General features: G+C 40.8%; 1 protein-coding gene across 1 annotated transcript in view; it reads left to right on the plus strand.

Moving 5' to 3' along the window:
- The window catches only part of MND1 (meiotic nuclear divisions 1), a gene marked incomplete at both ends in the record, with an annotated part of 42,336 nt that extends 32,125 nt beyond the window's left edge, over window positions 1–10,211 (plus strand). The window contains 2 exons of the mRNA XM_082315059.1: window positions 8,363–8,407; window positions 10,105–10,211. Coding sequence (XP_082171185.1) covers window positions 8,363–8,407; window positions 10,105–10,211 — 152 coding nt within the window. The remainder of the gene's footprint in view (window positions 1–8,362; window positions 8,408–10,104) is intronic.
- Window positions 10,212–17,084: the final 6,873 nt, after the last annotated feature.

Raw genomic sequence — 17,084 nt, forward strand, 5'->3', positions numbered from 1 at the left:
TCTGTGCATCTGGTCAGTATTTATATTAATGAGCTGGATAATAGACTAGAAGATATGCTGTTACATTTGCAGGTGACGAAACTGGAAGAGACTGCATGAACAAAGGACAAAGTGAGATTTCAAAATGAGCACGACAAATTGCAAAGAAAGTCTAAAAAAACCCTGAATAAAATTCAGTAGCGGCAAGTGCAAGGATGTATACGCATTCGAGGTCATTGTGTTACCTCAGTGATCTGGAGCAGACAGTTAAGGGGGGAGGGTTTGAAGAAGATGTCAGGCTTATAGTAGTTTACAGGTTGAATGTAAGACGTGCTTGTTACGAAAAGTGAAATCGCCATACTAAGGTACAGAAACAGAAGCATAGCCAACAGTGAGATGTATGAAATATCTTTCTACTCAAGTTGGCATTAGTGAGGCTTCAGCTGTAACACTATGTCACTGTTGGATATCCTACTTGAGAGGAATATAACTAACTAGGGAGGATTTAGAGTAGAACAAAAAGACCAGACATAGAGTAACAACGTTCTAGGAGAAAAAATTTTATAAAAATAGGGCTTAAAAGAAGATTGCTTCTGGTGGGTTTCACTTATTTATGTCTCCTTCAAAAAAGGAAAGGAATAGCCTATTGCTCATGTTCATGGAGAACTTAGCAGTAAGTAGTAGCCTTAAATTGCAGGGGGAAAAAAAGTTAGATGACAAACTATTCTAATGACGACAATAATCAAACGCAGAACTAGATTGCCTGGAAAGGTTGTAAAAGCTCCAACACTGGAAACCTTAAAAACATGCTGCAAACACCTCGGAAGTGGCATAGGTAAGGTCGGACATGCATTGAGTCACGGGTACAGAAACCGGAGGACCTCCAGCGATGCCTTCCAGACACTTCTCTGCAACTTCTGTGCCACAGGAGGTGTGCAGCAGAGTGACATCCCGAACTGGACAAAACCCATAGTGCTCTGGGATGGGCCTCCTTGCGAAATGCAATTCAGCAGCAGTTTGCCATGGGTCTGGAGTACGGAGCTTTTACTAGTAAATGAAGTGGGGAGGGAGGAGTTGTCCACTGAAAGAAAAACAAAGTGTTTTTAGGGAGCCCTGAATCAGGAAGCTGGTGCGTTTGCTTCCCTTTTGTAAGCACATAGCTTCCCTCTGTTCTTTGGAGAATAGATGTAGTTTAGTTAGGCAACTAGGATTTCAGGTAGGATACTTGAAAGGTAAATGGTCTTTGTCTGTGGGTACATGAATGCAGTAAACTTAAGTGCAAGAACATGTATTTTGCATAGAGGAATCTTTTGGTAGCAATTCTGACAAATTCTGTTGGACGTTTTTCAAAGAGATACTGTGCGCTTACTGATGAAACTTGACAGTGCGACCTTTTCATACAGGACAGAGGGAGCTTTTGCTTGATGGGACTTGACACTTTTTTCAAACACACTAACAAATATCACAGACCCTTTAAAAGCATATTCCCAGAGATGTGGATCAGCTTATCAGTAGCTTTCCTATGCACTCCCGTGTCTCACCATATAGACAAGGCTGGCACTATGTTATATATTTGCTCACGTTTATTTTCAAGCATATGTATACATATATGCACACACACACACAGAGCTGTTGCAACAGAAATGCTAATTTAATTCATTCATATATCAAAATTTATTGAGTATTTTTCTATAACAAATGGCTTAGTGTATTATGTTCTATGCTTTTCAAAGTAGTTGTAGATCAGTAGGTAGGAGTCATAATCATCAACACTTTTTCTTGTAGTTCCGAAACTTATTCAGCATCTAAATGTAAAAAGAGATATTCCCTTTTATTATTTAGTAATATGTCAGCATAGATAGTTCTGTGGAATTTGTGATGTCATTTAAATGAGAAATCATATCTATGCATTGAGTTGAATTTAGTCATGAATTCTGAAGCATTGTGACTTGATTAATATCATGGGGATAAGTGTTATGTGGGATACTGGAGTATGGGGGAAGAATGATGTGTTATTTTGGATTCAAAGGAGTTGACAGAATTCTGATGTGCTATCACTCTTCTACACAAGAGCTCTTTATTCTGCTTATAAGAGGAAACACCTCTTTGGGAAGCATGGGGGAAGGTAAAGATTGCATAGAGCGTAGAGGTATCGCTGCCTAATACTTGGTTACAAAACGTTCTTCTAAAGCTCTTCTTGCTACGTTGTGGGTTACCCTGTTGACAGTGTTGTAGACTACTTAGTCTCAAGGATACTCAGATATGGACTTTAAAGAAGCCACTTGATCACATCATTGCCATGAACAGTCTCCAGTGGCAAGCTACAGTCTCTTGATCAGGGTCTCTGGTGTCAGTTTGTGGATGGACATGTCAGTAGGAGTTACTAGGCAGTTAGCTTTTGTACTGTCTGTGGATGACTGGTGTATCATTTCTATGTTCACCTGCTACCCTGGCCTTTAGAAACTTGACTCTATTTGCATGAGATGCTTTCATTAATGGGAAAGATTTTAGAAATTGTGCATCACAGGATATTATAACGATACTTCTCCAAGAGAGGTAGGGAAACGCAAATCAGTCACAGTGCGATGACAGCAAGGTAAACAAGGTTTCTGGAAAGTGAGGGCAGCCTGTGAGCAGGAGAATGGATAACTCTGCAGAAGGCAATGGATAATAAGAGTCACTGGAGATTCGAGTTCACATACTGTTCTTATGGTAGTTGCCATTTTTCGTATTTAAATTCAGTCTAAGTGGATGCAGAATTATTACTGGAATTCAAATCCACCTCATGCAATTAATTTACCCTGACTAGTTTCATGAGAGAGATTGGGAATCTTTGGACTAATAATCCTCACTGGCCCTTGAGAACAGTTGCAGCTGTTCTCTGCATTTCATGCAGAAGAATTGCGATTCATACTGTAAAATTACTCCCTCACAAACATGCTGAAGACTGCAGTTGTATTTTGCGTGTATCTGCTATCAGTCCCACAGGTTGATGGATGACTGCCTCCTTGAAAAGGTGCTAGTTCCCTCTGCAGTCATGTGTCTTTTAGGTGAGGAAATCCATGCAATTTTCTCATGCAATTAGTTGTGATGGCACCAAACTGTACTAGTTTTATAAATATATCCAGGTTTTATTATTCTGTAGAAACAGAAGTTCCTGAACCTGAAAATTTTGTTTACACATAAAAACATTACTTACAATAATCCTTAAAGTTATTTGGAAAATGCCAGAGTAGAAGCTAGGAGAGGGAAGAAAGCTACAGCTCTTTCTTCATTTCCGAGTCTATAGGTGGTTGTGAGCTGGTTCTGGCTGTTGAGATGGTTTTAGTATAGCTGTTGAGCTGGAATATGTTACTTTTTCAGTCCAGTTTTGAATACTATTCACTGACTGCTTCCTTAACATTCCTTTAATGATACGTGCAGGATTTAAAAAAGCTTTTTTAAAGAACCTGAAAGTAGATTTGGAAAATGTTTGTGAGGAGATGGTGGTGGTTGTTGCTATCTGTCATGGATGAGTGGTTAGGTGTCACTCATCCGTGACACTATCGCCATTGGTTTTAACCCACGGAAGTGTCCGAAGTCTGATAGAAAGACTAACTTAGTGTCCTGGAGCATACATATTGTGTTGATGAGGCATGTAGTGGTCTTCCCCTCCTGTGGGAATATTTGAGGCTTCAGCAGGTTTTGGCCATTCCATTTTGGAATGCAAATAGGACCTTTAATTCCCCCTCCCACCCCTTCCAGGAGAAAAGTGAGCAAATCTGGGGGAAGGAGGAAAGAAAAGAGGAAAGAGGAGGCTGTAGTTTTGCAGTATGCTGAGAATGACTGTAGGGCTTTCTGAGTCAGATTAGATACAACGTGGCCTGATTGCGCTAAGATTTGAGCCATTATATATTGCCGGTTCAGATTTGTTCAGAAACATTGCTGTGTTAATGTTTTTGTGCTGCTGGCCTTCACTCCTGACCAGGTGCTGTCCATTTGCTTTAGAAGGCTCCTTACTGCACCTCCTCCAGCTGTCCACACACCCTTTTGTCAGCTGTCTCCTGGTCTGCTTCTGAATCCTTGCGAGTCGCTGGTTCAATGTCACTGGCCTGCATTAAAAAGCATGTTTCCAACCCTCCCTCACTCTCTTTAGACATTCACTACTACTAGGCCTTCCTTTCCCTACCTTTGCTTTCCTCTAAGGGGACACAGGGGATATTCCCTGTGATAAGGACAGTCACAGATGCTTAGGACAACAGTTCAGTTTCCAGAATCTGGGCTTTTTGAGTTCCTTGCAGTTCTCCAGAGATACCTGGGGTTGAGGGAAGAAGAGACTTCCATGAGGGCAGGTCAAAACTAACTCTTTGGCCCTTAGCCTTTCACTGTTCAGGGCGTGTTTCCAGGTGTGTTTTGCTAACATAACGGACTACTGTTGCAAGCCATGCTGCTCCTGGGCGCTGCATTGCTGTGCACACAGTGGTTGCTTTTGTTCAGTTCAGGAGAGAAAATGCAAGCTTCTGTTTCCCTGCTTAGAAGATGCCAAGTGTGCCTGAAACTGGTCAGCAAGAGGATACAGGTGTGCATCTCAGCCAAGTGAATGACTTGTGTCCTGCAGGCATGGGAGCAAGAAAGTCTGTTGATGCATTGTCACACAAATTGGTGAAATAAATATGTAATGTCCAGAACAAATGGATTATTCCGTTGCTTCCAGACAGCAATTGTATATATTGTCAGCTTATGTGTAGATGTATAGATATAAAGTAGAGCATAACTAGGGCCTAATAGTGGTAATGAGAACATTTGGAAGCATCTGGAACATATGTTACCTCCTGTATTGCTCACCTCTTCTGCACATTTAGCCCTTTCGTTGTCTTGCACAGCTTCTGTACTGGAGCACTATTTAATAGCTGCCAAAAATCAAGTTCTGGTAGAGCAGCTGTGGTCAGTAGGAGGATCAGCTTCAGACCCAATGGTTGTGGTGGTTTTGGCAACTAGCCAGTTGCCCTCAGCGCTGTCTGAGTTTCTCCTTTTTACAGTTCACACAGTTTGTGTCCCGATTCTTCTTTGGTGTATACATTTTTAAGTTCCCATGCTATTGTCTTCTTTAGGTCTTAAACTTTCTTTTTCAGTGCAATCTAAAAACCAGGAAGCCAATGGCTGTATAATCCTGCAGAGCTAGAGAATAGGCAATCAGAAGTAGCATGACTTTGAGTTACATCAGTACATAAAGTAGGTGTGTCTGGGGATGTCCGTTTTACTACTCCTCCTTTCCCTCACCCTCCATGCATGTTCACATACAGATGACGTAACCAACGGAAGTTCCAACAAGCAACTATAAAAGGTTTCCGGAAAGTAGTCAAGGTGCAGATTCCTTCATTTCTCTCAGTTTTTGTGATGGGAGTTGGGGGCCTCTGGAAGATGCTGGCGATGATGCAGATGTAGCTGGTGTCTCCAGGTGATGCAGGTCCATAGCTGCCAATGCCTGTTTCTCCTTCCTCTTTCAGGCATGGTGTTGAATGCAGCAGGCAGACAATATCCTGCAGTGAAATTGTAGGCAAGAGTTCAGCCTGATCCCAAGGGACTTTAATCTTGCTGAGCTCAATGCTCAGCCCATAGCCATGAGGCAACAGCTGAGGTGATGACGTAGTTTCTGGGGAATGAATGAGCTGTGTTTCCCTCACCCCAAATTAAAAAAAGAAATGTGAGGGGAAAATTTAAGTGAAGGAATTAGTGGTTAAGCAGACCGCAGCGCCATCCTGCAGCAGTGGCGGTGAGAGTCTCACCTGATGACAAGAGACAGTGCAAGGCGCCTTCTTTGGATGAGCTTGCTCAGGCTGGACATGAGGAACATGCGGGTGCCTTGCAACTTGCCAAGCTAGCTGGCAATGCTGTTGATGCAATATGCCTGATGGTCGAAGCAACTTTCAACACAGCAGAATAAATCCATACCTGCATCCCTGTGGTGCTGCCGTGTACATGGGCGTGTGGGCCAGCCAGCATAAATGGGAAATCGCAAGCAGCAAACACTTGCCCCGGCCTCTTGTGAATGCATCTCCTGGAGATGTCACGTGCCTGAGGCTTTACAAATGGCTCTTGTTTCCCCAGCCCTGAGCCCCCTGGCAGCAGAGTAATGTGGGGGATGTGTGTTCCCAGCCTCTGAAGGACTGAGGCTGCCTCTTCTTTGATATTCAGCAGATTGTTTGAATGTCACCTTCCCCATCCTGAAGTTCTGCCTCTACTTGTCATCCTTCCACTCTTCTACCATGACACTTTTCTGCCAGTCTGTGATCAGTCCCAGGTGGTGCATGGAAAGAATGACATGGTTAAAATATTTCTTCATTTTATTTGTATAACTTTTACGCTCAGGAGTTTCTTTTGTTGGGTTCTTTTTTTTGTTATTTCTCTGCTATTTAAGTCATTGAAGGCACTGCCCGTTGTGGGATTTCCCCGTTATAGGGGAGGGTCTTCCTGCTCTTACTACCATGAGTTCATTTCTAGCCACAGCTTGGTTATAGGCAGCCACTGCCATTCTAACCACCCTGTTGCGCAACCTGTATCTGTTGGTCACGTCAGCCCTTTCTTTGACAGAGGTAAGAATTCACACTTTAAAAACCCACGATTGCATGTGTGTAGTTTAACATGCATAATCAATGTTTGAAGGGTGACAACGCACCATTCTGCCACTGTTTTTTTTTTAATGCACCGTACCATATGGTCACGGTGCTTTAAGCACAGGGCTGTGTGCTGAAAGCCGCAGGAACTTCGAGCTGCTGTGTGATGCAGAAGCACAGGACTCTGCTAGTTAGCTGCTCCCAGCAAAGCAGAGGTTTCTGCTGAGACCTAGCAGGTGCTGTGGACCAGGCTGGCTCACCCACCATCAGGATGCTGTCACCTTGCAGCTCCGGATCCATGGAGTTTTAATACTATCCTACTTCCCTCACCCCCCCTTCATTTCAAACTTCATTACTTGGAGTCAAATACAGCTTTCCAGTTTTACTCTAGAGTTTCAGGAAAATGCTGAGTGAACTATCATGGCTAACACCTTTAAAATCTTGACCAGTGAAAGCCCTTGCTCTGCAGACTTGCTTTATGTAGCGTTAGGTAACGTATTGTTCAGAATGCCATTGGCTGCCAGTACGTTGTCAGTGCTGCCAGTCATGGAACTGAACAAGTGGGGGTGGCAACAAGCAGTCAGAAAAGGAAATAAGGAATATCTCTCTCGAGCTAGGAATAACTTGAATTTCTGGTGCATGCAAACAACCAAAATGCCATCTTCTCACCCACTGCCTTTTTTTTGCCTATCTTTCTTTTTTGCTTTTCTTCATGCTATGCCCAAGCTTTTCTGGTTTTGAAACAGTGTTTTACTCTGATTAAAACATTTTTCAGATAACTTACTGAAGTATTTGGGGTAGAATAATGAGTACTTAGCTTCCTGTGCACTAGCAGATGATTTTTCAACATAATTTAATTTTGCCTGAAGTGTAATCTTTATAACAATGGATACCTGATCATATGTTCACTTTTCGGTACCCCTGGAGACAAATTCCATGCTGACCATTCAAATGAGTATTATCATGCAAGTACTAACAAGACTGACTGGGAATTACTGAGTTATGTGTAGGCGTGAGAACCATAATGATTCTGATAAATTCCCACGTTACAAACCAACCTGCTTGATTTGATTTAGTACTTATTTTAATGGGATCAAGGTGAACTAAGAGGAATTTTTCTTGATACTGTTTTGCCTCATGGAAACTATATAAAAGCTATTTGTAGTAACGATAATTTACTATTATGTATTTAGATCTGGAGCGGTGGTAAGGGAGGGAAGCCAAGTTTAATAACCAGGAGCATTTTTTGGTCTTTATTTCATTGAGGGGGTTCTCAAAGCCCGGGAGACCTTCCAGAGCTATATGATAAACTTTTGGATTAATGTGATAGACTGCTACCCTTGTCATTTTCCTTATCTATATAGAGTCATGCATACCTATGTGATGGATTACTTATGTATAGTAAGAGGATTATAAAATATTTTCCATCTCTGTTTCCTCTAGTATCTTCAGGCCATGTATCTAGTTCCAGTCTTGGTACAGACAATTAAGCCCCCGGGCAAACTAAACTAGGATTATTTTATTTTAAAATACACTTCAAAACCTCACACTTGTTCATATGGTATCTTTTATGTTCCTTTGCTCCTGTTTTTCTTTAACTTAGCTTTGTGCTTGCAGGAACCTTAAAAGCATAAAACAGAAGAAGGGTTTGGAAGCAGTAGAATAACTTCCTTATATTGTGTAGTTCTCTAAAAATGACATCAATAAAAATTTAGTCTGTGTGCCTGGCAACTATTGTATGATTTTACTCTGATGTATGCTTGTTTGTTTGTTTGTTTTCTCTGTTTCAGGCCAAACAAACAAAATAGCCAAGGAGGCAGCCAATAGATGGACTGGTGTGTATGCATTTATATTGCTTAACACAGCTTCAGACTAGAGCAATTTCAGTAAAAGACCTATTCATTGTGAAGAATTTTATATTTGATTAGGACTTGATGTAGGATAACCCTCACTTATAAAAACATGCAGAAATATATTTTGCTTATAAATTATCATTATTCAAAAAAACAACACATTTTCTCAGTTTAGTTACTGAACGTACTTCACATCACATAACATACTTGTTCTTCTGGTGCTGTCTTGCACACCGTGTTAAAACCTGCAGCTCATTTTCTTGGTTGAGTTAAAAATCTCTTAAGATGACGAAAACATTAATAGAAAGAGACTGGAAATGGTGGTGTCCAGGTACCTCAGAAAGTTTAATGCTTCTTTTCTGAATTTTCGTCTGTTTCTAAAGTGTAGAATGCTTTGTGGAACCTTATTGCTGCCACCATATGATGGCTGCTAATATAAGGTCGTATTTCTAGAACTAATTCATCAGCTTTGACATGCAGGAAAAATGCTGCACAGTTTTGACGAAGGTTACTGTGATAACACTTCTATGGAAGTTTAACATAATTTTCTGTTGTTGCTTAGCTTTGCTATGATGCTATATATTTCCATTTTGCAGAGCAAGCAATATGTATGTCCTTACTTTTTTTCAATTATTTAGAATATTGTTTGTAATTTTTTTGTTTGGAATTCATCTATTCCTGATGGACTGCTCACTATCATCAGTTATGCCAAGTGCAGCAGGATATCATTGTCATAGTCTTTTGACGATTATTATTTTATGTCTTCATTTGCACTGGGTTGTTCACTGCATATGGGGAAATAAAGTTACGGATTTGAAAATAACTTCTGGGAGGTTATTGCTGTCAGCGCTTTCTACTGTTGATGACAGGCTGTTGTTCTGAAGGTCTCGTGAGAGTTAAAGGAACTACGCTGCAGCCTGTAGAAAGTACTTTGCTGTTTAATTAGACAATTAGGTTATATGCTGTAGCATATTTCTCTTTTGAAGAGACAGTTTTTAAAACCAAATGTCTGATGGTTAAAGAAAAGAAAATATTTCTAAGGGGTGCAGACACAGAGAACACTTTTTGTCTTAAGGAATGCTGCAGTTTATGGGTGTGAGCAATGAAGTAGTGAGTTTCAATCAATACTGCAGTGGAAAATGATGTTATATAGAAGAGAACGTATATGCTAAAATAACAGTAATGTGATGCTAAAAGAACAATGCTGCCTAAAACAAAGCTACTTGAATGTCTTTTTTTTTTAACTTTCAAACAATGTCTTACAGCTAGGGACTTATAGTTAATTTGAATCTGATTTTCGCAGTTGTAGACAGTCACACAGTAGGTGTCTAGTTGAAAAAGGACCTATAAAATACTTATTATGCATATTCACACTTTCCTCATCACTCTATAGCAGGCTTACACTGTAATTGTAGCTGTCAGTCTTCTCAGAGGAGCAAGAAAAGATAAAGGTAACCTCCAAAAAAGAAGACATATTTTACTTAGTACCAAGTAAAAGTGTATCGTTAGCAAAAGCCTCTGGTTTTCTGTTCTAAATCTGCTTAATAATGATGTTCCCCACTATGTACCTTTTTCATATCCACAGAGAGAGTGCAAATGGAAGGATTTTGTTGTAGCCAAGACTATAATTCGTGCTTTCTTAAACATTAAAAACTGAATGTTTTTTGTTCTGTTTACAGATAACATCTTTTCAATAAAGTCCTGGGCCAAACGTAAATTTGGATTTGAAGAGAGCAGGATTGACAAAAGTTTTGGAATCCCAGAAGATTTGGATTACATTGATTAGTGTTCAGCAGTTGATGGCTGACACAGTTGTACATAGTTTGTTAAATATGCTCAGTTGACATTTAAATGTGTGTCTGAATCCTCTCCAAACAACTGACTAAGTTTTTCTTAAAGTTAATAAAATTCTACAAATATTTGGTGCATTTCCTTTTTTCCTTGTACTTCCAGAGGGACAGTAAATCGCTTGGTTAATTCTGTGAGACAGACTAAGAATGGACAGGGGTTATAGGGAATAATTATCACAAAGTCCTGAGACTGGTTTTTACTCTTCTTTTGCTTCACTGGGAGTAGTACTAAGAGCTAGAAGCTCCAGGGATTTATGTTTAAACATGTTGAAGACTTTGGAGTGGAAATAACAGGAATAGAATGAATTTTTCCTTCAATAATGAAATACAAAAGATGCATAATCCATTAATGGAAAACACAGAGACAGTAAGGATGTGAGAAGAAAGGCTGAGGTCTGATTTCAAGTTGTTCTTTATTGTGTTGCTAGAACTGTTTTTAAGTTTAGTGACAAAAATGTGTGTGTTGTTGGAAAATACTAGTTTATCAGAGCTAAGTCTTTTCCAGGAAATGTACTGGGTTTAACACCAAGAAAGCTTCTGTGATCAAAATTGTTACTGCATAGGAGAGGGAGCAAAGAGCACCCATCCGTCCATCCATTCGCACCACAGTGCACTAAGATTTAGGATGCTAATCTGGGATGTGAGAGACAGAATTCAATCTCCTGTTCAAATTTAATTGAAGATGATGACCATCTTTGGGCTTATGCACATTTTTCAATTTCAGGCTAAAAGAGCAGCCAACCAAAATAATAACAACAAATTTCAGAATGTCTCACTTTTGCTTGGTGAATTTCACAAGCACCTGACTTTTTATCAGCTTTTGGTTTCTAGCTCTGATCAGTGCGTGGCTACAGAAAGAGGGGTACAGGCTGGTCTCCTACCTCCCACAGCTACGGACTGCAAGACTGCATTTCTGCTGTACAACGCTGGAGGGTATAAGCTTTACCTTCACAAGGAGGGCAGGCCTGCTGCAAGGTGGATGGGGGTATTGCTGGAAGGCGTCCGTCTGCCTTTTATGTAACCTCTGACGAGAGTATCACTGAAAAGGTGACAGTTAGCTGGAGATACGCCCACAAGCCTGTCTCCTGTGACCTTTCCGATTAAAATGTTTCCTAGCAGTTTGGTGCACGTTAAAATCCAAGGATTTTAGGTGTGCCCCTGGCTATTGTCATCCCATGTCTATGAAGACAGTAAAGTTTTATTGGGAAGATACCGAGTGGAAGATTTTCCTCTCATAGAGGCAGCGTAGCAAGCTATCTGTCGCCTAAGGAAAATGTATGCAATGCCTGGCACATAGTAAATCGTCACTGTGCTTACAATTGCATGGAGACATTTCCTTTTATGTGTTTGGAAAGATTTTATTCCCAATATATCCAATATTTAACATCGAACATGTTAAGAACTGAGTAACAGCTTACCGGCTGCTAACTGGTAAAAGCTTAATGCAAGCAGGTAGTACTGAGCCGAACGCAGTGTCTCTCACCAGGCCTGGCTTTGGCCCCATGAATGGCGTACCATCCACCAAAGCGAAGTGATGATGCCAAACCAAAGTACTGATGCACATGGAGCTTGGCTGCTTGTTCTTGCTCTTGGATGTTGTGCTGTGAAATACTAAAGAAAGAGCCTTTTCTATTCTGCGTAGAATATCTCTCTTAAGTGTTTTTTTTTTTCTCCCCCCCCCCCTAAATGTCTGTTTTTTCTGTGAATCATTCTGTACCACCTGACAGGTGCTGGCTCCTTGGGACATCTGCATTTGAGAGCACGTATCTGCCAGGCACAAGAGGTGATGATGACTCAAAAGGCTCGTTCGTATGAAGGAACCTTGAGCACGTGAACTTGTTGATGGTTCTTTCCTCTTAGAATCACCGTCACATGGCTGAACTACTCATCAAGGAGCCCTGGGTAATTTATGGCCTGTAGCAGTTAGCGCACCAAGACTTCCTCTGGTACCTGTGGGGATCAGGGTTTCTTACTGATTTCTACTGCTTTGGCTACTTTCCAAATTCAGGACAGAAACGAAGATGACCAGCTACGTAAGTTTAGCTGCAATATTGTGGCTTCCTGTCTGTAGGGTGAAAGCATTGTGGACTGCAACAAAACCATTAAATATAATAAATAGCAACTAAATAACTGTACTTGAGGTAGACTTGCTTAGAGATGCCACAGTCAGCCAGCATGAGCAATACCTTTAAAATGTCAAACACAGCCCTCATGCTTTGGGCACAAAACTTCAGTTCAAGCGCAAGGCATTTCCAGCAATATAATTTTCTGTTGAGTTTTGGTTTTGTTTTGCAGGTGCAGAATAGAACACAGATATGCAATCATACTCTGTTTTCTACTCCTGTCTTCTGCTTCTGGTGTTGGTCAGCAAGCCTGGCGAGAGAACGCGTCTCCTCCTGTAAGGGCACAATTTTGGAACAGCCAAAACAGAAATTTCTCAGCTAAAGAGAGGCAGGGAAGAAGATGCGCATTATTATCAGAAACCGATGCTTTTCCCTTTAGTGGAGTTGATGCATTTTACGCTACCTTTCTCATGATTCTGCATTTTCTTAGTGTAGGTGACTTTCAACAGGAAAAGCAAATCCAGATCCTTTCTGAGACAAAGAGAGACAATTTGTATGTCTTGAATAGTCCAAGACACTTTCAGACTGCTGTATCTGCTCGTTTTTAGAAGCTTTTTTTCTTAAAAAGGTACACAGCAGACTGCTAAATCCCACAGTATGAAACCATGTATGATTATGTGGTTTGAGGTGTGTGTTCACTTTAATTTTTAAGAGAAGCTGAGACTTTTGTTTTCTGCCGAGTTAAAAGTCACTGAGAGTTAAAATGATTTTCCTTCTCCTGAGATGTTTTTGGCTATTAGCCTATAACAAAAATGAAAACAATCAATCTGATCTCGTGTCCCAGTTTGTTTCTTCAGAATTTTTCTAAGATAGTCTGGGATATTTCTAGAAAATCTAACATGAAAACGGTGGGGTTTAAATGCTCACTTCTGCTGTCACTCTTGTGGTTATGTCACAGCTATATTATGTATAGGTCTTCCTCTTTTTTTTTTTTTTTCCCCTTCTGCCCTGTGGGTTTTTTGCCCATGTAAGGTAAATACTTTCAACTGTTATAGCTAAGTCAGGAGGCCAGGCCCTTATTACAAGTCAGGTTTATAAGTAAAGCAACTACTAGTGGAAAGTGTGAAAATCAAAGGCAGTTGTTTTTAGCAGAGTCTGCAGCTCTTACAGGAGCACTAGCAGGTCCAGCTTTTCCAAATAATCTCCTGAGGAGTTTGTCACTACAGCACCAGGCTGAGGAGTTGGGTAAACCTACTCTTTGGGACTGATGTTGATTAGCCACTATGAAGCAAACCTAGACACAGAGGAGAAAATATTTGTTTGTACCTGATCTACTTAGAAACCTTACCGGTTTAAAGGAAGTTTGCTGACTGTATCTGCCCTGAAACAACCTGTTCTTCCTCAGCTTTTCTTTTAACTAGCCAAGCATGGACTTCAGGGCTCCTTTTGTGGTACTCGCAGAGCATTAAAATGTTAACAGTCACAAGGGTTTAGGTCTTGACGTAATTCAGCTGCTAAACCTTTCCTTAATGTATCCTCTGAAATGTCATTGCTTTTTTGGGGTGTAGTAACCTACATGTTTTAAAAGGGAAAATCCAGGCTCTGAAGCAAATGGCACAGTGATGCTGTGACCGAGTGGCAAAGCTGGAACTGAAACTTACTGGGAGAACGATGGGAAAAGAAACCCAACCTGTGACGGTGACTAAGAACTTTGATGGAAGGGCTCCTTACAGAGTCCTCCTGTGGCCCAGGCGTATTTCCACTGGTCAGATCATCTGGCTGGTGCTTATCTTCACCTTGTTCCTTGTAGAGCTGAGGTTTGTATGATTACATTTTCTGTCATTTCTCTCCTTCTTTTCCCTCCCAGTGTTCTTAAATTTCACAGTGGATTTCAGCCAAATTTAGTCTGAGGGGCTGCAGTGCAAGCTCGCGATTTATCTGTTCTGCTTGGCTGGCTGCCTGATAAATCCAGGCTTTCCCTTTCCCACCCGCCAGTGTAGGGACCGAGAAGGGGCAGAGCATGCCGGGGGTGGGAGGAGGAAGGGAAAATGTTGAAGATGGCTGTAAAAGACCTAGAAGCATCTGGTGCCTGCTGGTGGCGGAGTTTCTGTGAGGGTCCGGCAGCATTGCTGGGGATGAGATGGGATGGTGCGTGCATCATTTCAGTGCGAAGTAACAGGGATCTAGGAAACTGGTCTCTTGGCAGCCTGACTTCATTACTTCTGCTGCTCATGGAGCTGTGATTATTAGTCTGGGGGTTTGTGGCACTGTAAATTTACACAAGGCTTTCCTGAGACAGCAATTAGAGAATCGGCACACCCCAGAAGTGCGTGTCTGGTGGCTTCAACAGCTGAAGTCCTTGGCTAATCCTCAGTGTCAGCCAGGTGGCTGGATTCTTCCATGTGCAGTTAGCCACCCTCTAGACACAATGCTTGCATAAATATTCCTGTGGTTAAGGGATCTGCCTTCACAGCAGCGATAGCCTTTCTCTTCAGCTTCCTTTTCTCCTTGTTCCTTTTGCTTTTTCTCTTCCATCCCTCCACTGTCATTTCCCTTTCAGATCTGCTCACAGAAACCACGTAGGCTGAACGAGCAACACGCTGCAGTCTGTACAGATGGCTGTCTGTCTTACTCCTCCTCTCACTGACACGCCTGTCAGCGCACACCTTCCAGTGCACAGGCATATAGGAAGGCAAGCATCTATACATTAGACTTGCCTCTTTAAACTGCATGTGCAGAGGGTTGCAGGCCAAGAAGACTAGAGGGCAAAAACGTCTGTGAATGCCACCACAAGCACCACTGAACATTGTAGGGTCACTTCAGAGGCTGTACAATGCCCCACAAATGAATGAACAGTTTTTATATTATGCATAATTTGGTCATCTGGTCATTACTTCACCTAACCTAGTCAGAAAAATTTTCCTTTTGGAAAAAAAAACAATCCTGGTGAAGTATTTATAAAGAACAGCTTTCAAGCAAAACCTGCTGGGCAATTTTCTGTTTCCAGTTGTTTGATGAAAACTCAAGCTATTCTGAGAAACCAAGAGCCTTTCCACATGAAAGACTTCATTTAAAAACATAGTCCATCCTTTCGTTTCAAAAAGTCTTACTGGCCTAGTGGCAACCTGCTGTAAAGTAAATTCTATAACCAGTCTGACGGATACCTTTTTTCAGGTGAGGTAATGAACTGTACTGCTGCTGAAGCTCCAACGGAAAAGCTGTTAAAAATTATGGCTCCTAGGGAAAGCCAGTGGAGAAAGAAGTTGTGTTTGAAGTGAAAAGGGCCTGAGAGACTGCCTGCCTACCGAAGCTGTGTCTTGCAGGGATTCACCTCTTTCCCTGGCCGCCTTTGTTGCGTCACCTCCCCCGAGGCTGTGCGTCGGTGGCATTCTGAGATCAGATTTTTATGTTGAGGTGCAAAAGCTGTTTTTTCTCATTTCTGCAGTCTACAGTGGGAAAAATTACATTATTTTATTTTTTACCCTTTGCTTTTCTGTTGTGGTTTTTTTTGTTTTTTGTTTTTTGTTTTTTGTTTTTTTTTTTTTTTTTTAAAAAGGCGGGGGGAAGTACAGGAAAAAAAGTCAATCACATCACATATTTTCTTGCATTACCATTCCTAGCCATGCAAAATAATGCATCTGGCTGATCCTAGCATTCTGGAGGATTTTTGAAGGAAGATGAAAGTCAGATTTTCATATCTTGTTTTCAGTTTCTCAGAAAAGTTAATTGACTATTGAGTCACATTTTTTTTTCTTTTCCCCCAGTTATGCTGTATTTGGTCAAAGACATACTCCCAGTGGCAGAAATGCTTTTTGATTAATTTTTTGCCTGAACATCAATTAATCATCATAATAAACTGTATTCGTCTGTGGGCTTTCTTTTCTCCTAAAATATATTCTAGGGAATATGCTTTTCACTATGTTTTTAAAAGCCAGTCAATTCCTGAGATCAGTGATTAAAAAACCAAAAGTCAAGGCTCTGTAGCAGACCTGTTTGTTATTCCATGGCCATTAATATCCTATCTGTTTGAGAAGGGTACGTAAGAAAAAACGCCAAAGAGAGTTATACCAAGAGCTCCAAAACACCAGTCTTGGTATCATCTGGCAGAAAGCTTCATTTTTTCTTTTCCACTATGCACTGATTTCAATTAGGTATTTATCATTAGCATCCTCAGCTATTAAATAAGGAAAAAAAGGAAAAAAAGCCTGGATGATATGTTCTGGGTTTGCTGTAACTACCGTTAAAAGTTCATTGAGTGAGTAATTTTTTTTGAACAGCTATTTTGAACAAACCAGCTTCGAATCCATCTTTGGAGTCCATCAACCTTTTCTGGTCCTTTCAAGTAAGGGTGTTTATAGAAGTACTGGTTTACTGTTCTGTCCTTAGATTGGAGGCAGTAAAAATGAAAATAATTAAAATAATTCAAAACGAAAACTTCAATTTAAAATGTTTTGTTCAAAACTGGTTATCACATCTTTGAAGCTGTCTTTTTCTTCACCAGAAAAAAAAGTCTAGGAGCCCTTTCTTTATCATCAACTGTTTAAATTGTTAGAAGATTGTACAAACCTAGGAAAACCGTATATGCCTGAGTAGGACATACGTCTTCACTCTTTTGAGTAGGCATGATAAAATCTGCATTTTGGGTTTGCGTATTTTTATTCTTATTCTTTCGTCAGTGCTTATGCTAGTTACTGAAATGGAGAGACTTCTCTGTTAAGTGCCCTTTACTGATATGCAAATTTGGCT

Source organism: Platalea leucorodia, assembly GCF_965183815.1.
Source record: "Platalea leucorodia genome assembly, chromosome: 6".
NCBI classification, from domain to species: Eukaryota; Metazoa; Chordata; class Aves; order Pelecaniformes; family Threskiornithidae; genus Platalea; species Platalea leucorodia.